This window comes from Panthera tigris, chromosome A3, assembly GCF_018350195.1.
Source record: "Panthera tigris isolate Pti1 chromosome A3, P.tigris_Pti1_mat1.1, whole genome shotgun sequence".
NCBI lineage: Eukaryota > Metazoa > Chordata > Mammalia > Carnivora > Felidae > Panthera > Panthera tigris.
Window position 1 is genome coordinate 1,838,987 of NC_056662.1, and position 23,808 is coordinate 1,862,794.

Below are 23,808 nucleotides of genomic sequence, written 5' to 3' on the forward strand. Positions count from 1 at the left end.
GTCGGGGACGCGCGGGGCCCAGGACGCACCGCCTCGCCCGGCAGTCGCGCACCGACGCCGCGAGGCCAGTCCTCGGCCAGGCCCGGCCCGCCCGCAGCCGTGGCGCCGCCGCCGCCCGCCTGTCCCGGCTCCGGCCCCGCGAAGGCAGCGGCGGACGGGCCTCGGGAGCACGGCCTCCCTCCCATCCTCCCTCCCTCCCTCGACCGCCCGGCGCTCCCGTCAGCTCCGGCCGCAGCCATTTTGGAACGAGCGCAGACAAAGAGCGAGTCACCGTCGTTGCCCCCAGCAGGCCCGGGGTGCGGACCCCGCCTGCCGCGCCTAGCCGTCCGTCTGCCCCAGCCCGTGGCCCTCCCGGCCGCCCGCACCCCCACAGCCCGCCGGCCCGATGCCGCCCGCTCGCCCACCGAGCCCAGGCCGCCCGCCCGCGCCCCGGCCTCTGCCGCTAGCAGCCATTGGCCGCGCCTTTTAAGCGCGCGCCGCGGCCAATGACGAGGCGCCGAGCGGCCGGGCGGGGGGCGCCGTGACCAATGGCAACGCGCCGGGCGGCGGGCGGGGGCGGGCGCGCCGCCGCGCCTGCGCACCGCGCCGTCACCGCCCTCTACACCCCCCCTTACGCCGGCCGCCCCCCGCCCGCCCGGCCGCCGCCCCCGCCCCGCAGGCGCGCGCCGCCCCCCGCCCGCGCCTGCCCGCCCGCCCGCCCGCCCGCCCGCGCGGAGCCTCCTCCCCGCCCAGCGCCGGCGAGCGGCGGCGGCGGCGGGCCGAGGAGGAAAGATGGCGGCGGGCTCGGATCTGCTGGACGAGGTCTTCTTCAACAGCGAGGTGGACGAGAAAGTGGTGAGCGACCTGGTGGGCTCGCTCGAGTCGCAGCTGGCGGCCAGCGCGGCCCACCACCACCACCTCGCGCCCCGCGCGCCCGAGGCGCGGGCCGCGGCCGCCGGCGCGCTCGGGAACCATGTCGGAGCCGGAGCGGCCGTGCCGGCCGAGGGCGCGCCCGCAGCGGCGCCGGAGCCGCCCCCCGCAGGTAGAGCGCGGCGCGGCCTGAGCGCGGGCGGGCGCCGGCCGGGCCCGCGTCCTCACCGCGCCATCCCGCTTGTCCCCGCAGGGCCCGCCGCGAAGCTGAGCGCGCTCGAGGCCGGCGCCGGCGCCGGGGCCGGGCCCGGGGCCGGGGCCTGCGCGCCGGGGGCCGCGGCCGCGCCCGCCGCCCAGCCCGCCGCCCGCAACGGCCCGCCCGGCGGCCCCGGCGCCGCGCAAACTTTGAATGGGAGCGCCGCGCTGGGGACCTCGCTCCGCGCCGCCGCCGCACCTGCTGTCAGCCTGCTCCACAACGGGCCCGCGCCCGCGCCGCCGCCCAAGCCCGCCGCTGCCGCCGCCACTGTCATCCAGACGCCGCCCTTCCTCGGCGCCCCCGCCGCGCCCGCGCCCCGCGCCCCCTCGCCGCCCGCGCCCCCCGCGCCCGCCGCGCCCCCCGCCGCCGCCGCCGCCCCGCCGCCTCCGCCGCCGCCGGCCGCCGCCAGCCTGGCCCGGCCGCCCGGCCCCCCGGCCGGAGCCCCGGCGGCGGCGCAGAACGGGGGCAGCGCCGCGCCCGCGCCCGCCCTCGCGCCCGCCCCGGCCCCCGCGCCCGCCCCGGCCCCTGCCCCGGCCCCGGCCCCCGCGCCCGCCCCGACCCCTGCGCCCGCGCCCGCCCCGCCGCCCGCCGCCAACAGTCAGCCCGGGCCCGCCGCCGCCGCCGCCGCGCCCGCGCAGGTGGCCAAGGCCGACTCGCCCAAGACGGCGGTGCAGCCGGCGCCCGCGCCGCCGCAGGCCCTGGCGGCCAGCTGCCCGGCCGGCGCGGGGGCCGGCATGATCCTCGGGCCAACTATGCAAGGGGCGCTGCCCGCCGCCGCCGCCGCCGGACTGCCGCCGCCGCCGGCCCCCGGCACCCCCACCGGGCTGCCCAAAGGCTCGGCCAGCGCGGGGCCCCAGAGCCTGCCCAGGACGCCCTCGGCCACCACCGGCGGGATCCGGGCCACGCTGACGCCCACGGTCCTCGCCCCCCGCCTGCCGCAGCCGCCTCAGAACCCGACCAACATCCAGAACTTCCAGCTGCCCCCAGGTGAGTGGCCGCGCCGGGCGGGCCTGGCTGCCCCCGCGGGGAGTCCAGGAAGTTGTGGGGCTGGCAGGGCGCTGAGGTCACGGGTCTTGCGCGGGCCTGCAGCGAATGAGCCGGGGCGCTCCCCTGCCGGGTGCGGGAGAGCTCTCTGCCATGCGTGTGTGTGTTTGTGTGTGTGTGTATGTATGTGTGTGTGTGTGTCTGCGGGCACGGCCCGGGGTGCTGTGGCAGCAGGGGTTCCCTTTCCTGGGGCAGCGCTTGGCCTCAGCTCGCTGTTTGCATTGCAAAGTTTCTGGGCTCCCACCGTGCAGCAGCGGCTCTTCTGCTCTCCCGGCTCCCTGTGCCCCTGTCCCGCTCCTCCCCTCCCCCCGCCGTGCAGCGCTCTGGCTGCCGGCCTCCGCTGGAACGGCTTACTGGGTTATGCAGCCTGGGTCCATGGCTTTCCTGGGTCTGCTGCTTTCCCCTTCTGGTTTTGGGGATCGGTTGTGTTAGGGCCTGTGAACGGAACTCGTCTGCTCCTCTGTTACTCTGGGCTGTGATGGAGGGCTGGGCACTCCCCCCAGCTGGTGAGGTCAGGCAGAGTAGGGACGCCCCTTCCTTGTGGCCGGGCAAGCGTGCATGGAAAGCTTCCGCTTCCCTGCTAGCGGCAGGATGGCAGAGATCCCAGGTGAGCCCTGGAGGGATCCTTGGGCACACACACCCTTCCTGGTCCACGTCCCTGCCTCCCACTGTGTCGTGCACTGCTTCGGCCACGGCGTCCAGCAGTGCCGTGCTGCGGGTTAAAGGATGCTCAGCCGCTCTGGTTAGTGCCATCCGGTGAGATCAGCGGGTCTCTCAGAGGTGCAGACGGCGGTGCGTAGTGAGGGGGAGCAGTCGCGGCCACAGCCTGTGCGTTTCCCCGGTCTCTTGGGTCATCCCTGGCAGTCGGTTGGGGTTCTTCAGGTCTGACGGTGAAAGGTACCCCACAGCGTCCCAGGTCATGCTGCTGTGTTTTGGGATTCTTGAGCAGAGAGAAACTCGAGCACTGAGAAGCCCCGTCTCCTCTCGCATCCCCTCCGCCTCGCCCGCGGGGACCGGGAGCTTCTGGAGAGCTCCTCCCTGGCTGTGTAGTAACATGTGCTGCTGTAGCGGCCAACGCGGTGGCGGGAGCGGAAACAGCACCTCCCGTGTCCCCGCGTGCTTTCTGGGAAAGAGCCGTTGGTCACCTTGACAGAATTTCAGCGTCTTAACAAGGGAGGGTTTTCTTGTCAGAGCCCGTGAGGGTGTTCTTAGGCCGGCAGGGGCGGGGGAGGTGGGCAGCCCAGACCCACGTCTCCGGGGTGGGAGTGGGGCTTGCCGTGCTCGGAGGGGAAAAGGTGACGCAGAAGAAGTTGCTGGAGAGGTGTCGAGATGCCCCTTAGGACGCGTCTGGTTTGTTTTTTGAGTTTGTAGTGGGCGCTTTATTGAAGGTTCTGTTTTGCTCGTTATGTGTTTTGACCTTTCGGTGGAGAATAGGGCTGATCTTTTAGTAACTTTTGAAAAAGGGAATTCGGGGTTGTGGTACGTTATGTAAAACGTGGGAATATCCTTTCCCTGTGTATAAAACTCCCTTCCTGGGGGTCCTGCACAGCTCAGCACCTGCCTTACTCCTGCCAGAGAGCGTTCCCGTGCCGCACTCGTGTTGTTGGAAACTGGCGTGAGCTGGTCAGTAGTTGGCGAGGCAGGCGCTTGGCCTGACCGGCAGGGCCCGTGTGACGCCTGCAGGCGCGGTGGTCTGGGGGATGGCTGGGTCTCCTTGGTCTGCGCCTTAGCGCAGGTGAAACCCCTTCCTTATTTTTGTGCCGGGGGAGGAAGCCATGGTTGGGAAAGGGCGTCTCTGACATGTTTGTCACGAGTGACCCCGGGCTCACTTTCATCTTTGGTCTTAACGTCGCCGTCAGAGAGGTCTTCGCGTGCAAGTAGACCACTGCTTGAAAAAAGCTGTAAGAGTTGTCATGAGTGTTTGCGTTAAGTCCCCGGGATGTGAGAGCAGAGAGCAGCCCGTGTTGACATTGGGGTGACAGATGTCTTCTAGAATGTAAAAGACGTGTGTCCGTGTTTTCTTTGACGCTCCCCACACCCCGGCCCCCACCGATTGGGAACTCTGAATACTTACATCGCCTCCTTTTTACAACAGCGGGAGCAAAAAAAGTATTACCCCGAAACAAAGTTCTCGCACTTTTGTAAACCAAAATGACAGGTTATGAATATTCTAGTTACATAATCGATCAGGAAATACTAAACTCTCTTCCTTGACGTTCCTTCTTCATTGAAATTTCTCATCCCAAAGACGTATACAGCGGAGGTAGAAGTGACTTATAAAAATAACCGTGCTTGGCTAATAGCTCGTTCTTGCTACAACTCAGAGACGCAGACACTTGGGAAGGGATCAGGGGCGGGAGGCCTTTCCAGGCTGCACACAGGTGTCAGGTGAGCGCGTATGAACGAGGCCGGCCCCTCGGCTCCTCTCCTTCCTGCAGGTCGAGCTCCAGATGGGGAGAGGAGGTACGGGGGTCTCACCGGGGCCCCAGGCCTTCTCATCGTGCGCTGGAACCCATGTGGATTTTGGCTTTAGCGAGTTCCATTTTGATCTTCTTTGTTAGGACAATTCTGTAAAGAAACGCTTACGTTATTGTAACCGATTTGCTCGTTTGAAGGTACCAGAGTGTCAGTTGTGTCCGCTATGGGGAAAGCGAGAACAGATGAGAGATTTTTGCCGCAAAGGCACTTCTCCAAGAACTGCGAAAAGCGCTCGTTTCGTACAGCTTATTAGTAACATCCCGGTAATATTATGATCGTCACTGAGAGAAAAAAAAGTGACGTGACACCAAAATTAGCGTGTGCGTAAATGGTTTTAAAAGATCTTTTCAGGTAGATGCTACGTTAAAGATGCTCATTTCCAAAGGTTATCTCTTGGCGTGGCAAGTTACTGTTTTTTTTGCAGTGGACGTCTGTTTGTCCTGCTTTTGCAGAGAATGCTCTCCTGTCACCTGAAGGTTTGGCCAGGGCGTAGGTTCTCAGTCCGGGACGGAGCACCGTTTCCTCTGGATGGGCGTAGATGCCTTGGCCTGGGAACATTTGCATGCTCCTTATTGGAAGCGAATATTATCACTGTTAACATTCTTGCTCGTAAAAACATGGCTCCCACCATGATGAACGAAGTTATTTGCTGGTAGGCAAGGGAAGAACCCAGTGGTAGCCGACTGGGCTGTTGGGCCGGGTTATTTCCCGGAGGGCTGACCCTGAGCCGGGCAGTAGGGTGTGGAGAGCCCAGCACTGAAGTTTAAAGGAACTGGACATTCTGGTGGCCGGTCTTGCCAGCAAGTGCTGTGGCCCGAGGGGTGTGTTTGCACGTTTAGATTTTGTTACTTGAGGGCACTCTTGCCTTCTCTGCTTGGAGTCCCAGTTGCCCCAGCTAGAAAGTGCCGCTGACCATTTTGCAAAGCATTGTGGAATCCTGTCGGGACGAATGGGACGCACCTCTGTCGTGTAACGTCTGTTATTTACGTGCTGTCTCAGTGACGTTACGGTTTTCGCGGGTCTTAAGTGTTATGTTGCTGTAGATGGTGCCAGGTCTAAAGACAGCTTTGTTCTCATCAAAACCATAGCAGCCTTGGACGCGTTTTCAGTCACCGGGGAACCTGGTGCGATGGCTGACTCTGGTTGTGTGAGTGGGAAAGTTGCCGGGGCTGTCACAGGCCGGTCACAGACCCGGCGGACGTGTCCTGCTGCCATGGGGGCAGTGGGTGCGGCTGCCTGCTCGGCTTTGGCACGGGGTTTGCTTTAGCCCAAAGGCCTTGGGGTTTTGCTTTTGATGTACTTGTGTAATGGTGACGTTCATTAAGAGAAAGGGAAAAGAACTCCCGGAGAGCCACACACGGCCGGCACTGGACAGCTCTGCTTGGCGGGGACAGAGGTAGCTTCTCTGAGCTTCCACACCGTGGGCTTGGAGGGGAGGCCATCCTCTGTCCGCACCTCGCCCCTGACTGTCACCACTACCTTAAGGGAGGACAAAGCCGTCTTGGCGCCTGGGGGTGGGGTGGCGTTTCAGGCGTACGTGGGGGTCTTTTGGAGCTGGTGGTTCTCACCTTTTGGCAATAACCAGGAAAGGGGTCCCTTAGACCCTCCTGGGGTATCCGTTCTCTCCTGCTGCCTACTGTGCCGGAGGGCAACGCGTGCTGTGCGCATGTGGCACAATTACTGGAGTTTGGAAAGTCGAGACTTCCCGAGTCCTTTGTGTTTGCTGGTCCAGGGTAGATCCGTATTTCTTAGCGCCCCACGAGGAAGTGGTTAGCAAGCGGGATCTTGCTACCTGGGGGGCCGATGAACCCAGGGGCCAAAGGGCCCGACTCCCAGGAGTTCTGTCACCTCTGGGCCATGGCGAGTGAGTGCCCTCACTTGTGCTGTAGGAGTTGCTGACAAGTGGGCACTGGGTCCCCTCGGGCAGCGGTGTTTGATCAGAACGGGACTGACCCAGTTCAGACCCTGCCCTAGAAACGAAGCAGGTTGGTGGGGCAGAGCAGCCGGGCGCGCACGTGGCTGTTTCCTTGAAATCAAAATAAAGGTAGTTCCTGGTGTGCTCCTAACCCTGGCTCGCTTCGGTGTGTAAATGTAAGTTTCCTCATCTGAAATGACACATTTGAAGAAAGCTTTTCGAGAAATAGCTGGTCGTGTGTGAGTTGATCAAGACGTAATTAACAACTGGTTTTAAAAATCTTGAAGCAGAGATTTAAAAGGACTCTGGAGCAACTTGCCTTAGGTGTGGGGAGTTTGCAAAGTTCTCAAAAGCACTTTTACTTTTTCTCATGTTGATGATAAGCAGGAGTCTCAGGTTTTCTCGATCGTCCTGGGAAATAGTTACTGTTTAGGGCTCTCGTCTCTGGAACTTGTCTTCGACTGGAGGCTGGCAGTCTTTTTTGTGATCAGGTCTTTGATCGTAAGAAGACTGAAGGAGAGAGGTACTTTCTCGCCCCTGGAGCCTCTGTCCTGGGTGCTGTGCACCAGCGTGTGAGGGACAGTTGTTTCCAGCTGGGTGTGAGATTGCCACTGCGTGGGGCACTGTAAGTTACAAACATGCGGACTTCAGAGCCGTAGATTTACGACCAGTGCCTCTTAACGCCCTGAGTAGATCAAGTGCCGTAGCGTCGTTTGGAAATTGAGAACTTTGTTTCTATGCTAGAACCGGGAGCCCTTTCAAGTACAATTTTTGATTCTTACACATCCTTAGATGTCTGCACTAAGGGAATGAAATCTTCAAAACACAAAGAGGTATAAACATTGTCCACAATTTAGGCACCCACCCCCACATTTGAAAAGTGCATGGATACCCCCTCCTTTTTTTTTTTTTTTTAAGAGAGAGAGTGCAGATGAGCGAGGGGGGAGAGAGAGAGAGAGAGAGAAAGAGAAAGAGAGAAGCGGGGCTCACCTGAAGCAGGTCTTGAGCTCACCCGAAGCGGGGCTCAAACTCATGAACTGTGAGATCATGACTTGAGTCAGAGTCCGATGCTTCACCGACTGAGCCACCCAGCCGCCTGCCCCCTTCTTGTCCAGCTTTCCTCTGTGGCCACTTGCCTGGCCACATCCCCCTGCATGTGAGTGGATGGAGGCCCTCCCAGTGTGGGCGTCTGAGCGAGTGTAGATTGGGCTGGAGGCTCAGAGCCCCTCTGCAGGCCTTCTCAGCTGGGTCGTCTTTTTTTTTAGTTTTTTTTTTTTTTTTAACGTTTATTTATTTTTGAGACAGAGAGAGAGCATGAACGGGGGAGGGTCAGAGAAAGAGGGAGTCACAGAATCCGAAACAGGCTCCAGGCTCTGAGCCGCCAGCACAGAGCCCGATGCGGGGCTCGAACCCACGGACCGCGAGATCATGACCTGAGCCGAAGTCGGACGCTTAACCGACCGAGCCACCCAGGCGCCCCTCAGCTGGGTCTTTTATCCCGAAGTTGGAGTCTAATGGGACCTCTCTGCCTCTTGCATGTGGCCTGGGAAGGGGGTGATGGACGTGTGTGGTTCTTTGACCACTGAGCTCCTGAGGAGGGTGTGACCAGGTGGTATGGGACCTCCTCGCTGACATTGGGGAACTTGTATCCCGAGGGCATATTTTGAAATGTTTTCCAGCTCTTGAGGTTGGGGAAATCCTAAAACAGGTCTTTATGACCGCGTCGCATTGGACAGCAGATTTTAGCTAAGGAGCAAGCAGTGAGAAGGTTCTGTCGCTGTGCAGTGACTTGTTTTGGGCAGTCAGCGGTCAGAGTGGACACGGAGTGGACAGAGCAGGAGGACACTCGGAGCCAGAGCAGCAAGGCCCTCGTCCTCAGTGCTGCGCCCTCTGCACTCAGAGTGGCCGGCGTTGGCCTGGACGCTGCAGAGGGCAGAGAGGGGCCTTGTGGGGTCAGGGATGAGGCCCAGCGCTTTGGGGAGGGGGGAGGTGCTGGGGCGTGGGGTGGCCATACTGTGTGGACCGTCTTGTGTTGCCACCGCAGCTGGAAGGGGACGGAAGGCAGCGTTTCCACCTCAATCTTTGTGCCACGGTGTGGGGGGCAAGTGCGTCAGGGGAGCTCTCCAAGGGGCCGTCACGCCTTTCACAGAGGAGCTTTGTCGAGTGCTTTTTAATATAATCTGTGTACGGATATGTGTAGACCGACGCCGTGGGTTAGTGAACACAGCAGGTCACGGGCCAGGCCTGGCGTGGTTTGATCTTGTCAGGGCGCCCCCGGCGCCCCCACGTCGGGGAAGGGGAGAGGCGGCTGCTGCTGGTGGGTGTTGTAACAGAACCACAGCGTCGTAACACAACTAGTCCTTTGAAAGGGACGCCTTTCCCACGTTTTCCCTCCTGATACAAAGTTTTATTCATTATGGGAAGTGTGGGCAGAAAAGAAAACCGTGAGGGAGAAAATAAAGTTCCTCATAATCTCGCCTTGCCTGGCTGGTCACCACCTGTATCCGCCTGCATGAAGCACGTGCAGAGGGAGACCTTCGGTCACCGAGGTCCTGGTCACCGAGGTCCTGCCGCGCCTCCTGCCTTAGCCTGTGTGGGGAGTGCCCCCGCCCTGGTGGCCTTTGAAGTCCCCTCCTTCGGAGCTTCCCCACAGGCCCCTGGGAGGGGCTGCTGTGGCTCACGTCCCCTGGTCGGCTGTGAATGACCCTCAGGTGAATGTCTTTGTGCACAGCTCTGCGGGCGTCTGATGGGTCGAGCATTCATGAGTCTTTGATACAAATTGCCTTCTTGAGGACTCGACCATTTACGCTTTTAAAACCACGGTTTTGAGAGCCATGGCCAAAATGATGACTTTTTAGAAATTGCTACCATTCTACAGGTTTCGTTTAGAAGGTTGTGTCTGGTTCTAGGGTGTATTTCTTTGACCAAGCGAAGGTGAGCCTTTTCCCGTGGATGTGGATGGAGACCGAGGTCCTTTGCTCTAGGATGTACGTCGGCCGGGGAGCCGATCCACGGCGCTGCGAGGACAGGGCATCATGGGGTGGCTGAGACCGAGGACTGCAGTGAAGGGGGACGGGGGCTGAGGGCCGTGGGCCTGTCTGGAACGTGAAGCGTGTGGTGCCGTTTCTGAGGAGGCATCAGGGGTAGTTGAGCGTAAGGTGTGGGCTGGGGGCAGAGGCCGCGAGGGGTCAGAATTTGGGAGTCCCGTGGCATTTGATGGAAGTTTTGGCCGTGAGGGTGAGGCCGCCTCCTGGGGGACTGTCTTGGAGCAGGGGGAGGGCGGCCGGGAGAGCAGGCGGGCCCCCCTGCTGCAGGTAGGGGGGGCGGAGGAGGCCTAGGAAGGAGGGGCCACCCTGAACGCCACCTGCCTTTCACCTGCCCTTCGGGGAAGTGGACACGGGCAGTTGTTGTTTTAAGAGCTTTTTATGAAGTAGGAGTGTTTGTCATTAAGGCAGCAAATTCCTCCCGGCTTCTTTGCCTTTTTATGTGTGGAAATGGCTGGGGAGGGACATTAGCACTTCCGATGAGGTGACGAGGTGCTGCGGTCGAGCAGCCCACGTGGTTTTGCACTTGTGTGCCCGCCCCGGGCTTCCTGCCGTGTGCCGATGGACAGACTCGTGAGTCTGAGGATTCTAGAGCCGGGTGGTCCCAGTGAAGATGCTGAGACCCAAGGAGGTGAGTGGCTTTTCAGAGACTCCTCAGCCCCTTACCCGAGGGGCTGGGCCCAGAGAGAGGCCAGCCAGGTGGGAGGCCTGGGGCGATCACTCCTTCCTGCTGCATCTCTTGTCTTCGTGCCTACTTGAGGCAGCTGACACAGGGCCGGGCCTTCTCGCGAGAAGATCCGCAGCCCGGCGAGTCCCGAGCACACGGCAAGAGGGTGGCTGACCCCAGGGGCCGACACGCTGGTGCTGTCTGTTCCAGAGACCCGGCTGTAGGAAGGCAGGGGTGTGTCCAGCCGCCGCTGGACTCCTGGGGTCAGCGGGGGTTTGTGCCTCGTGCTACCAGACGGTCCCCCGGCCTCCTCTCCGAGTGGCTGCGGGCATTAAGGTTGGGGCCATCCCGACGGCAGGAAGGGGTGAGTGGTCGGGAGGTCCCCTGGTCTCCAGGTGCAAGGCCCTTTCTCCTGACTGCAGAGCTGTGCCCGGGCGGCCACCCATCAGCCCTGCTCGTGGCCTCGAAGGGCAGAGCCACGCTTTGTGAGTTTGATTAGTCGGTCGATGAGCAGACATTGGGCACCAACCAAATTCAGATCAGACTTGTGCTAGAGTAGGGCAGTCCCCGTCCTCAGGAATTACTTTCTGATGGGGCTGTTGGTGAGCCACGGAAGATGGGTTTGCAAGGGGAGGAGGTGGGGATAAATGCAGCATCGTTTCTGAAATGGAATCTCATTAGCCGCTCCTTTTCCTGCAGTAATTGCTGAAAATAAGCTTTCTGTCTGTTATAGTCCATTTTGGACACTCCAGCATTTTCTCTGCTGCTCTGGATTGATTAGATAACAAGTCAGGGTTGCTGCCACTTTGGTACGTATTTAACAGTTGAGAAACTTTGTTCAGAGCGTCTCCCAAGCTCTAGGTGACATAGTAAAGACAGCCTCCAAGTGGGCCGTGGGAGCCCGGCGCGGAGCTCACTGGGAGTCCTGCGAGTCTGGGCCAGGGTCCCGACCGCTCTGGGCCGGGTGCCCGGTGGGCCAGCCCTGGCTTGCGTTTCATGCCGAGTGGTTTGGACACCGCTCTCTGGGGTCCCGATCCTGGAACTGATGGTGGAGCCAGCCCCTCTCCGACTCCGGGGGCTCCACGGTCCAGACACACCTCCGTAGGGGTCTCTGACCGTACTTGGCTTGGTGACAGCCAGGACAGCTGGCTGTCTCCCGGCGCGGGTAGGGCTGCCGACCTGCTGGGGACACGCCACCCTCGAGGAGACCGTTGTGCCGTCAGCTCGGGGAGTTTGCTGGCCTGGCCTTCTTGAGACCGTCAGCCTCAGTCCCTCGGAGGCCCGGTCACGAGCAGCTGCGTGTGACCGTGTGCGGCGGGGGCAGAAGCACGCTCCGTGCTCAGTGCTGGCATGTTGGACGGCAGAGGTGCGCTGTGCACGGAAGGCAGGTTAGGGGTGGCGGAAGGGGGCGCACGCTCTTCAGGTCTGCGTGTCGCGGGCACGTGTGTGTCCAAGTGTGGGAGGTGGCCGGAGGGTGTCCCCTCGTTCCCTGCGGGTGGCTGCTTCTGGGGCGGTGGGGGTACGGGCCTGCGCCTGGGACCTCCACTTTTCTCTGTGATGTCGTATTTCTCTTAAAGAGACCTGAGGCCGCTATGAGAGTTTTTAGTAACTGTTCTGGGGGGTGGACCCCTAGAGCGTTTCCTCTTGCAGTTGTGTGTAGTTTAGAACTTTCCAGGCAGCTCCTGGATGTCCTCACCAGTAGATGCCCAGTGTGGGGTCGTGGGCAGGCGCCAGGTGGGGCTGCAGGCACGGGAGGGTGTAGTGTCGGTCACTTGGGTGCCTCACTGTCCCCGCCCCGTCGCACTGCCTGTCAGTCGCGCCTCGTCATTCCTCACTACGTCCCCTCTGCTTGGGCTGCTGCACACAAGGACCTCCACGGGTCCCTCGTTACTTCTAGAACAAAGCCGGACTCCTGACGGTGGTCTGGCCTTGGGGCGTTCACGACCTCCCCGCCTGCTCTGGCCTCCCCCCCCCCCCCCCCGGCTCGCTTCCACAGTGGGCAGCGTGCCAGGTCGCGGCTGCACCTCACAGTATTATTTTCTGGGTGCTTCTGCGTGTCGTTCAGGCCCAGGCTGCCGCAGTGCTTCTGGGCGCCGGCCTCATGGCCCCCGTGGTAGAGCGGGGCGCTTCCTCGGGACTGGCGTGTCCCACCGAGGCCCGTCTCCGCGGGGCCTGGCAGCGGGCGGGTGGCCGTGAGTCGGTCCAGGCGAGGCTCTACCTGCCGGCGAAGCGGGAGCACCTGAGGTCAGAGAGCGTGGCTTGTGCCGCGTTCATTTTTGAAGCTCGGCATCAGCGTGGCGCTCGTGTGGCGGGGATGCCTGTGGCGTGAGTCAGGGAGTCTTCTGGAGGCGTTTGTGGTCTGTCCGCTTGGTGGACGGGCCATGACTTTGAAAAGCCATTAACTGAGAAGACTAGTGCGGGACAGGATGTTTTGGATCTTAGACGCGCGGAGTTGAGTTAGTCACGGTCTCCAGTCCCCGCGTGACCTGCTGTATGTGACGAGCACCTGCAAACTCCACCCCACGGAACAGCTGGGAGCCTGCCAGCATCCCACGGGACCATCCAACCCCCGCCGCCCCCAGCCTGTGGCCGCCGTCGTCCTGACCCCACGGCCTCCACGCCTTTGCTTCTCTTTTCCTAACTGCCGTGGCCTCCCTGAGCATTGTTAAGTGTGTGGGGTTTTTCAGCTTCAAGCGTGTGGAAAGGGTACCGTGCTGTGAGGCGTCCTTTGGGACCTTGGCCGTAAGTGATGCTTCCGTCCTGTGCTGTGTGGTATTTTGTCACGTGGAGGCAAGCAGGACTCCTTCATCCCGTCTTGTGTTGTTTGTGAGAAGGGCCCTCACACGGCGCCTGGGTCTCCTGCCTGGGGAGGGGTGGCCAGCCCGGGGGGCACTGGCAGACTCTCGTCTACAGAGCCGCACACAGGAGAGATCTTGAGAACAGGCCGGGTCTCTTTACGGAGACCCACGTTCTTGGTTCTACATGTGTACGCGGGGGTCGTGCACCGGGTGTCCGGGAGGGGGTCAGGGAGACCTGAGATTTGCGTCTGAAATTCAGAGGTGGGTTCAGGGCTGGGGATCGGGGGCAGGGGCCCTGATGATATTTCAGGAGACGTGTCTGGCTCAGCTGGTGGGACTCTTGATCTCGGGGTCGTGAGTTCAAGCCCCACATTGGGTGTAGAGTTTACTTTGAAAAAAAAAAAAAAAAGAAAAAAGGACTGATGTCATGTTAAACCACGAGGGTGGTGTGCTCACTGGGTTTGGAGGAGGGACAGTACAGCCCAGAGAAGAGAAGACAGGCCAGAGACCTGTTGGGGGACATCTGACACCTAGAGGTGGAACAGAGGAGGAACCAGCAGAGGGGAGCAGGCCCAAGCAGGGGGCCCATGGGGGGCCCGCGGCGGGGTGGGGCACAGGGTGCCAGGTCATGGGGTCAGGGGCGTGTCAGGGCGGTGAGTGTCTGTACCTGTTGTGTGTCGGTGGCCAGCTTAGGAGGTTAAGGGACAGACCTGCTTTTGGATCTGCCCCTGGAGGCCGGGACAGGCCGGGCCCCGGGGGGGAAGGTGGGGAGGGGACAGCGTTTGGGGATGCTGGTTTCGGAGGGGGAACAGAGCCATGTGCTTGGAGTGTGGGGCCAGTTCCTTTTGTTGTTTCTGGACTTGTTTCCCGAAGACGGGAGATTGGGAGCCGTGCTCTCCAGGAGGAGTGTGATGCGGGCCACACGCAGAGTGTGAAGTTTCTGGTAGCGCCTTCAAAAGGACAAGGGATGTGAAAGCGCAACAAGGTGAGGAATGTTGATCCGTGTTAACGCATCGGGTTCGACCCCGCCTCCCAGGTGTTGCGGGGTCGACATGCTGCCCCCGTGCACGGTGTCCAGAGCCGCTGGCGTCCCGCCTCCTCTGGCTGCTGTGCCTGCGCGTTGGCTCGCTCAGGTGCCTGCTGGCCGCCCGGGGCTCGTGGCTGCTCTGTATGTACCTGCACACGGGTCAGCGGTTGCCACAGAGAGAGAAAGTGGGGGGCAGGGCCCAGGGGGCAGCCAGCAGGCTGCAGAGAAGGGGGCCGGTGCCAGCCGCTGGGGGATGCCAGGTGTCCGGTCAGGCATCCGGGGAGGTGGCCGAATGAGAGGACAGGAGCTGGGGAGGAGGGACGCTGAGCCAGCCTCTCGGATGAGGGAGGGTGAGGGGCTGAAGTGGCCCAGCCCCACCTCCACTGGGGGGTGAGAGGGAGAGCTTGCCCTGGTGGGGCAGCAGGTACAGGTGGGGGCCGCTGGGTGGCAGGGAGGGGACACGACAGAGGTGGCCTTCCTGCCTCCTTCCTCCGGAGGGCCGGGGGCGCGCGGGAGGTTGTCCCCGGGCTTTGTGCTGGGCGGTGTGCCCTGTGGCCCGACCGCCACACGGCACTGCGTGCTCCTGAGAAATCGGCGTCCCATATCAAACCAGAAGTGGAGTTCTCTTGGAAGAGGGGCACCCTGGCGGGAGGGTGGGTCGCCTGCAGGGCTGGAGGGTCAGGTGTACACTTGCCTGGGCTGAAGGTGGCTGATCGGCAGGGGTGGCTGGAGGGTGAAGGGCGGATGTGGGATCGCGGAGCCGGACGGCGTGTAAATGGCTTGTTCTGGCAGCGTGGCCCGGGGGCCAGAGAGTGCAGCCGGCAGGCTGGGGAGGCTTCCCGCGGCGCCCCCAAGCCTCCCGCGGCCTGCCTTCCGGGTGCCGACGTGTGCCTGAGCGCTGTCCGTGCGTGGCGAGCACGTGTCCCCATGCCCGAGACACCTGCACCGGCTGGAAAGGAGGCACCTGCGGAGCCCGGCGTTGCCGGGTCCGGTCTGTGCCAGAGGTCCTTTCCTCACCTGACGTTCCAGGTCCCCTCTGGGGGGGTTTCCTCCCTTCTAAGTAATGTCCTGCTGTTCTCTTTCTGAAATTCCTTTGAGTTTGTCAATTTTCTTGTGTCTGGGGGCTTGTTTGCATGCCCCCCCCCCCATCTTGGCACTTCAGCTCTTCCCCAGGCTGCTTCCTGAGGGAGGAGCCCCACGGATGCCTGGTGCCCAGGATGGGTGCCGGTCACACAGTAGTGTGCAGGTCTCTGTCTTGTTGGAGCCTGTTATGAAGGGTCTGCCATTTCTGGCTCATGTGAGCGCTGTACGGATGGAGAGCCTTCGTGGTGCCCTGGCTCCCCTCGTAGCGGTCAGGTGGGACTGGACAGGGGACCCTTGACGCAGGGATGTCCTCTGTTTCTGAGGAAAGGACCTCGTGGCCATAAATTCTTCTGCCTAGAGCGTGGACATCCTGCCCTGAGCCCTGGGGGTGCCAGAAAGACCCCTCCCGTTCTCTCAGAGTCTGCTGCTCTCTTTCTGCCTCTGCGGGCATCTCGTCCTTCTGTTGGCTCCTCCTGTCGGGGGCGTGGGGCCACGTCCATTCCTCGACTCTCGGCTTAGTGGGCTCTTGGCGGGGGAAGAGGTGTGGCAGATGGGAGAGTTCTGCTGGTCAGCCAGCTGTCCACAGGCCGCTTCTTAGGGGGTTTGGGGTACCGCCCTCCAGTGTCCAGGTACCAACAAAAGCAGATGACGTGTTTTTTGGGTTTCGTTTTGTTTTTGGTAAAGAGCTTAATTTTTTTTTTTTTTAGCGCAGTTTAAAGTTCACAGCAAAATTAGGAGGAAAGTACAGAGATTTCCCATATGTCCCCTCCTCCCCCCAGCACAGCCTCCCCACTGTGGCCATCTCCCACCGGAGGGTACCTTTGTCACAGGGCATGAGCCGCGCTGACACGCCATCCCTTAGGGAGCTTACATTCGCTTCATCTCCGAGGTTTGGACACACGGAGAAAGGCACGTATCCGCCTTTATAGTGTCAAACGGTATTTTCACTGCCCTTAGAATCTTTTGTGCTCCACCTGTTCACCCCTCCCCACCTCCCGACCCCATCTTTTTAATGTCTGTAGTCGTGCCTTTTCCAGAAGGCCCTACAGTTGGTATCACACAGTGCGGAGCCTTTCAGATTAGTGTCTCTCACTTAGTGATGTGCATTTATGATTCTCCTCCATCTTTTCATGGTTTGAGAGCTCGTTTCTTCCTATCACTGACTGACAGTCCATATTCTGGATCTACCACAGTTTATTTATCTGTCACCTTTGAGGGACGCCGTGGTCGCTTCCAAGTTCTGGCAGTCGCGAGCACAGCCGCTATACAAATCCGTGGGCAGGTTTTTGTGTGGACACGAGTTTTCGACTCGTGTAGATAAATCGCAAGGAACGCGATGGCCGGCTCGTCCGGTCAGAGTATGATTCGTTTTGTAGCCAAACACCAAACTCTCCTCCAAAGCGGCCGCGCCATCCTGCGTTCCCGCCGGCAACGGCCGAGCGCTCCTGCCGCTCCGCGCCCTCGCCAGCGTCTGGGGTCGTCAGGGTCGTGGGTTTGGGCCCTGGTGACAGGCGTGCGTGGTGCCTCGCTGTTGTGGTTTGCGTTTCCCTGACGACCTGTGATGCGGAGCGTCTGTCCCCGCGCCCGTCTGCATCTGTGCGTCTTCTCCGGTGAGGGGCCTGCTCGGGTCACCGGCCCGTTTCTAATCGGGTTGTTTTCTTACTGTGGAGTTTTAAGAGCTCTTTGTATATTTAGGACGACTGTCTTTTATCAAATGTCGTTTGTACCTATTTTCTCCAAGTCTGTGGCTCCTGACAGTCTTTCCGAGAGCAGACGTCTTTAATTCTACCGCAGTCCAGCTTGCCAGCTTTCCTTCTTGGATCCTGTCTGGGCGTTGTGTCTGAAAGCTCATTGCCATCCCCAGGGTCACCGAGACTTTCTCCTGGGTTGTCATCGAGGAGATCAGGGTTCGCATTTTACATTAAGTCTGTGACCCACTTTGAGTGAATTTTCGTGAAGAGGGTGAGGTCCGTGTCTAGATGCGTTCTTCTGCAGGTGGACGGCCGGGGGGTTCGGCCCCGGTTGTCGAAGAGACGGTCTCTGCTCCGTCGTGTCGCCTCCGCTCCTTTGTCAGACGTCCGTCGACTGGGTTTCTGGGGCCTGTTTCTGGGCTCTGTTCTGTCCCACGGTCTGTGCCTTCTTCCGCCGGGACACGGCGGCGTGATTGCTGTGGCTTCGCGGTGGGCTTGACGTCGGGTAGTCCCCCTCCGGCTCTCGCGTTGGCTCCTCTGGGTCCGTGGCCTCCCGTCCATTGTCAATATCCATGAAGTGACTTCCTGAGATTTGAGTGGGGTTGCAGTGAAGCTACTGACCAAACTGGCAAGAACTGACATCCCGACGATATCGAGTCTTCCTGTCTGTGAACATGGACTGTCCCTCCATTTATCTGGTTCTTTGATTTAATTCATCAGAGTTTTTAGTTGGTTTTATTTGGTCTTGTATTTTGTTAGATTTATAACTAAGTATTTCATGTTTTTTGGGTGTTAATGTAAATGATAACGTGTTTTAATTCTACTCGTTGTTGGTTTATGAGAAAGTGATTGGCTTTTGTAAGTTAACTTTATATCTGGCAACTTTATTGTAATCATTTTTAGTTCCAGGAGTTTATTTTGTCATTAAAAAGAAAAAGCTTACTTAGTTTTTGAGAGAGAGAGCGTGCGGGAGAGAGCAAGCACGTGCAAGTGGGGAGGTGCGGGGGGGGGGGGGGGCAGAGGATCTGAAGCAGGCTCCGCGCTGACAGCAGGATGCCCAGTGTGGGCTCGAACTCCCAAACCAGAAGATGGTGACCTGAGCCGAAGTCAGGTGCTCAACCAAGTGAGCCATCCAGGCGCCCCTTCTGTCATTTTGGGGGGGGGGGGTTCTACGTAGATGATCCTGTGAACAAAGACAGTTTTTTATTTTTTCCTTCCCAATCTGTGTACCTTTTATCTCGTCTTCTGTGTTGCACCAGCTGGGATGCCTGGTGCCGTGTTGACGTGCAGCAGTGAGAAGAGAGACCTCCTTGCCTTGTTCCTCTTTTTAGGGAAGCTTTGAGTCTCTCATCGTGAAGTAGGATGTTAGCTGTAGGTTTTTTGCGGACAGTCTTTATCGGGGTGGGGGAGTTGCCTTTATTCCTAGTTTACTAAGAGTTTTTCTCACGAATGGAGGTATTTTGGGAAGAGTTGTCAGTGAGCATCTTCCCTGGGAGGTCAAAGGGGGAGTCAGGCAGGGAGACCTTAGGAGGTTCCTGCCATAGCCCGGTCTCAGGAAATGCGTCTTGGTCTAGCCAGGTGGGAACGGGGGCAGTAAGAGACATTACCTTCGTGAGGGCAGGCGACAGACAAGGGGACAGGGCACAGGAGGAGGATAGGATCGACCCAGAAGGGCACCCATGAGTTCTCTGCCCACCGGGGGCGGGACGTAGAAGTCAGACACTGTGCACGTCTCCTGCACCCCCACTGCCCTCTTGCAGATGGGTGGCTGAGGCTCGGGTTGGTGAGGCACGCTGCCCGGGGCATCTCTGATCCTGAGCCCGCTTGCCCCTCCCTGGCCTGGGGACCGGTCATGATGGTGGCCCGGTGGGGGCATGCGTTAGCCCTGCTGTGTCCAGAGGAGCAGCAGCTGTGTCCGGCCTGGTGGGTGGCACAGGTGCGGAGGTGGAGGTCAGAACTGCCGTAGCGGGAGCCGGTGCGATGAGTGTGTGCGGGGCCGAAGAGCTGGCTGCCTGGGGAAGGGGCGTGCGGGAGGGGGACGAGCCCTGGGTGGGGGGAAGTCCCCTTTGACTCTGCAGGTGGTTCTGGATGTTGCTGTCCTCCTGAGCCAGGGTCAGACGGGCCCACACAGCGACAACCAGTAGTGGGACTCTGTGCAGCCAGGCTCCACTGCTGACTGGCTGTGCAGGTCCCCTCGACCCTTGAGTGCCAGCTCTCGGAGCCATGACACGGATGGTTAGCAGTGCCCCTCAGGGGGACAAGGAGGTGTGCCCCAGGGAGTCTTGGTACGGCAACAGATGTCACTCTGCTCAGCCCCCACGCACGATTCAGTGTTTCTACAAAAGCATTTTTGGTACATCAGACTTCTCAAAGGCAAGCCCCCTCTTTGGTCTGGGGTTCAGGTGAACAGGCCCCCATGTGCTCCAGTACCTGGGAGGAGTTGGCCATGTTACCGCAGGAGGGAACCCACTCAGCCCAAGACCTCCTGGGGCTTTAGGGGACTTTCAGGGGTGATTTTTCGTACTTGTGTTGGAAAGCAGCCTGCCGCAGTGAGGGGGCACCTTGGTGGTGGGACAGAGTGGGCGTGGTGATGAGTGCACGTCGGGGTGGACGGGAGACCAGCCTTGGCAGAAGGGCGCATGTAGGAGGGAAAAAGGTTTGGGGGCCGCCCTGGCCGTGGGGGATCCCGAGGGAACAGCGTCCTAGCTGATGCTTGCTCGCCAGGCAGCCCCTCTGTCTGAGTGTCCTGGCAGGGAGAGGTCTGGGAGCCGGCATTGACACAGGAGATCTCAGGCTCCCTCGGCTGTGTCGTCTTCTACATGATTGAAACGGGGCAGCGTGGGTTTGTAGGTTGTAGGGTACTGCGTTCGTACCGTGGGAACCAGGGGTCGCTTTTCTCACGGCGAAGCCGGACTTGTTCTAAAGCAGAGTGAAGCACTCTGGGGGCGGCTGGCGTGCTCCGTTTTCAGCACAGGATTTAAGATTTTACCCCCCACACTTGTGAGTCAGTTCCCTTAGAACGAGACTGGCCCCGGCGCTCTGTGGGTGTGGCTTCAGACCGAGTCCGGCAAAGACTTGGCCCTGCTTTGCTTTGGTTGGTCCTCACTGTTCTTGCTTCCAGCTTCCACCCGCCCCCTTGCGCTTGAAGGGCGCCCGTTTCGCGGGTGGCGGGGGAAGTAAGGCGAAGCACAGTGGGTCTCTGCCGAGCAGTCTCACAGACGGACTGTCAGGTGGGAGCGAATAGCGCCCAGCTTCCGTGCGCGCTCCATCACACCTGGTGTGCCGCTCCGGAGAGAAAGGATGTCAGCAGAAGTGGATCATGCATTCTGGGATCGTCCTCTGTCGGGTGCAGACGCTGGCCGCAGAGTTCCCAGAAGTGGCAGTGTGGCCCTCTGGCCGTGACACTGAAATCTCAGGTGGTGATCTTTATGACCGCGGGTTAATAAGTTAGTACGAGATTTCCTAGGACACAGGTAGCCCGAACCGCAGCGGGAAAGATCGATACACCAGACTTCAGAATCAGAAGGAAACTTTTGCTAGGTGATAGTCGTCGTTAATAAACTGGAAGGCAGGCTTTGGAGTGGGGTGATGCATCTGACGGAGAACTTATGTAGAGCACAGGGAGGCAGGTCAGAGCAGTGGTCAGAAGACCGTTAAGAATGGGCAGAAGAGGGGCGCCTGAGTGGCTCAGTCGGTTAAGCGTCCGACTTCAGCTCAGGTCACGATCTCACGGTTTGTGGGTTCAAGCCCTGCCATCGGGCTCCGTGCTGACAGCTCAGAGCCTGGAGCCTGCTTTAGATTCTGTGTCTCCCTCTCTCTCTGTCCCTCCCCCACTCGTGCTCTGTCTCTCTCTCAAAAATAAATAAAAATATTTAAAATAAAAAAAAAAGAATGGGCAGAAGGTCTGAACAGACACAATAGAAGGTATAAAAATGGCCCCGAAGCATATGAGAAGATGCTCACATCATTGGTTATCAGAGAAGGACGCGTTAGAGTCCAGTGGGTACCCCGTCGCTTCCACGCCCACTAACAGGCTGCACCCCAGCCGGTGGGTGTGGGGGTCACGGAGCCCGCAGGTTGCCGGGGGTGAGTGCCCAGTAGGAGGAAACAGCATGTGGCAGGTGCTCGAACAGCACTGGGTCCTTGCTGTGTCCAGCAGCCTGTCCAGGAGGAGTGAGGTGAACGTCCGCGAGGGACTCCCTGGCAGCGTTTGCAGCGGCCCTACTCACCAGAGGCCAACTTGGAAATGACCTAAATGTCCGTGAGGTGCACGGCGTGTGGCCCGTCCGCACTCGGTACTTGGTGACGTGGAGGAAAGGGTGCTGACACCTGCAGCCTTGTGGAGGGGCTCACAGCACTCTGCCGGGTGCAAGAAACCAGGCCCCGGGGACCGGCCGTTGCACCATCCCAGGTCTCTGAGACCCCAGGAGAAGCCGCGCGGTGCCCACAGCGGTGGCCTGCTCTGGGGAGCCTGCCACGTGGTGCCGGGGCGCTTTGTAACTTGATGGAAATGTTTCAGGTCTCGACTGCAGGAGTGACTACTCAAGTGTGTTTGTTTGCTCGAGCTCCCAGATTGTGCACTTCAAACAATTCTTTGTAAACTAGATTTCAGTAAAGCTGCACCTAAAAGGTTATGGTGCCTCTTCTTCTGTCTGCCTCGGTGCTGCATCATGTTCCGGAAGGGAGGGTAGTTGTCATTTGTGTGAAGTGCCAGCGTCTGCGGTCTCCTGAGGCCAAGAAGCTGGCACTGGTGTTCAGGGGCTTGTTTGAAATGGCTTCGTTAATGGTCGATCGGGTCTGATACGGGTATGCACTTTTCTTATGGCTAAAATAGAGCGCTTGGAAGCGTCTGCGTGCGGTGAGGAGAGGTTTGTTGGCTGTCCCTGGAGAAGGGCCACTGCCCCCCCCCGGGCACCTGCGTGAGCAGTCACGTGCTGGGGGCCGTGGGCACCACCCGAGTCGGGTCCACCTTGGCTTCGTTCAAACGGAAGCGTCGCCTGGTCTTCGTTAGAGAAAGTTGAGTGTCCGTCAGGGGCTGGCTGTGCACTGAACCCCACGGCTGCGTCTGGGGCTTCCCTCCAGGCCTGGCCGTTTCCGTAGTGGCCGCTAGAAGGTGCAGCTCCCTTGTCCGTAGTTACAAACAACATCTGGTTTTTAAACAGATGTAAATACAGCACGTATTTCCACGTAAATACAGCAGCCCCCTCCCCCCCTTATTTGCAGGGGGATCCGCTCCAAGACCCCCACGGAAGCCCGAAGGCGTGGGGGCACCCAGCCCTACACGCACCAAGTGTTTTCCTCGACACACACCTCGCCCTTGGTCGAGCGCGGTTTATAAACCCTAACCGGGCGCAGCGGGAGATTAACAATAACGGTGAAACAGAACGGTTGTGACAATGTGCTGTGACACACGTCGTGTGACTGTGGTCTCTCTCCGGGGCACCTTCTTGTCCTGGGCTCACCCTCCTCGTGCCCAGGTGACGGGACGAGATGCCCGCGCCAGGGGATGGACGTCCCGTGAAGGACGCGGCACGTGACGCAGCGCCAGGCTGCACCTGACCTTCCGGCCTTGAGTCAAGGGGAGGGTCCTCTGCTTCCCACGCGGAAGCGGCGGGAGCCCAGCGTGGATGAGGGGGTAACTGCCGTGATGTATGCTCATCCTGCAAGATTTGATAAGGACAAAAAAATACGGGAAAGACGTGAAGGGTGATCCCTATTCTTGTCCCCAGGCGATCATCGTGGCTGTCCCTGACGCACCGTTTCCTTTCTAAAAGTTCCCCGGTCCTCCACTACTGTGGGGAGTTACAGACTCCGTGGTTTTAATGGCCGTGTCCTTACCGAGTGCCAGCTCTGTGCCGGCACGTTACATGTGATGGGGGTCCTTCCGGAAGGGGTGACGGGCCGCGTGCGCCACCCGAAGTTCCAGCACGCGCACATCGGGGTCTGCTGCACAAGTGAGGCGGGGTAGGAGGTGCTGTTCAGACGGGTGCTCAGGGAGGCCACTCCGAGGAGGGACAGGACAGGGGGCCCCTAGAGTGCCTGCGGAACTTTCCAGACAGCGGGCTGAGCCTGCATTCTGGGAGCAGCCAGTGGGGAGTGGGGTCCCAGGGGTGTGGCTGTGGCAGGTGGCGGGCGCGAGCATGCGGGGTCGCTTGCACGGCGGGCTTACGTGTCGTCCGCGCTGCTCTGCGGTCTCTGTGCCTGTGTGGCTGGGCTTGGTCCCCGCCTGCCTGTCCCCAGGTGCTCTCTTGTGTCTTCCTCCGCGTGCCCCGAGCATCCTTTTCCTCCCGGCCTCTGCCTGAACCTGGAGTTAACTTCTGTGTGCCGGCGGCGTGGCTGTCAGCGTGCGGGGTTTGTGGACGTGGGAGGAGGCGTTGGGGGATGGCCCCGCGCTGTCGCTCTGTCCCCGTTGGCAGTGAGCGCCCCCTTCCTTCAGCCCGAGAAGTGTCAGCACGTGGCTTGGGCAGGGCCCCGCATCTGGGGTCAGGGAGCCAGCCACACGTACTTCCCATTCAGGTTGCTAACCCAGCAGGGGTCCCTTAAATTCTTTGAAATTGTGTTTGTAGCTCTTCCCTGGCTCGGAAAATCATGGGTCTGATAATGCAATCCTGTTTACTCACTTGGCGTATCCTACCATATACTTAGAGTTTCACAATTAAACAGTGAAAGTGGAGTTTAAGGTTTCTTGCAGTTCCTGTGTGTTCAAACTCCATTGAAATAATTCTTTTTTCCGTGTGTTTTGTTACCAGTTTGATGATACACGCTTTAGTTCTCTGCCCGCGGCAGGAGAGCTGGGTCTGCAGAAGCCTTTCCTCTGTCCCCTCTCTCTTGCCTGTCCCCAGAGACAGTTTAAAGTTTTTATTTTCATTGGTTTCTGGGCCATTCATTCAGTTTCTTTCTTTCTCTCTCTTTCTTTCTTTCTTTCTTTCTTTCTTTCTTTCTTTCTTTCTTTCTTT

At 59.9% G+C, this 23,808-nt stretch overlaps 1 protein-coding gene across 1 annotated transcript in view; it reads left to right on the forward strand.

Moving 5' to 3' along the window:
• Positions 1-718: 718 nt before the first annotated feature.
• TAF4 (TATA-box binding protein associated factor 4) overlaps positions 719-23,808 on the forward strand; it is a 65,555-nt gene continuing 42,465 nt past the window's right edge. The window contains exon 1 of the mRNA XM_042980002.1: positions 719-2,092. Coding sequence (XP_042835936.1) covers positions 772-2,092 — 1,321 coding nt within the window. The 5' untranslated portion in view covers positions 719-771. The remainder of the gene's footprint in view (positions 2,093-23,808) is intronic.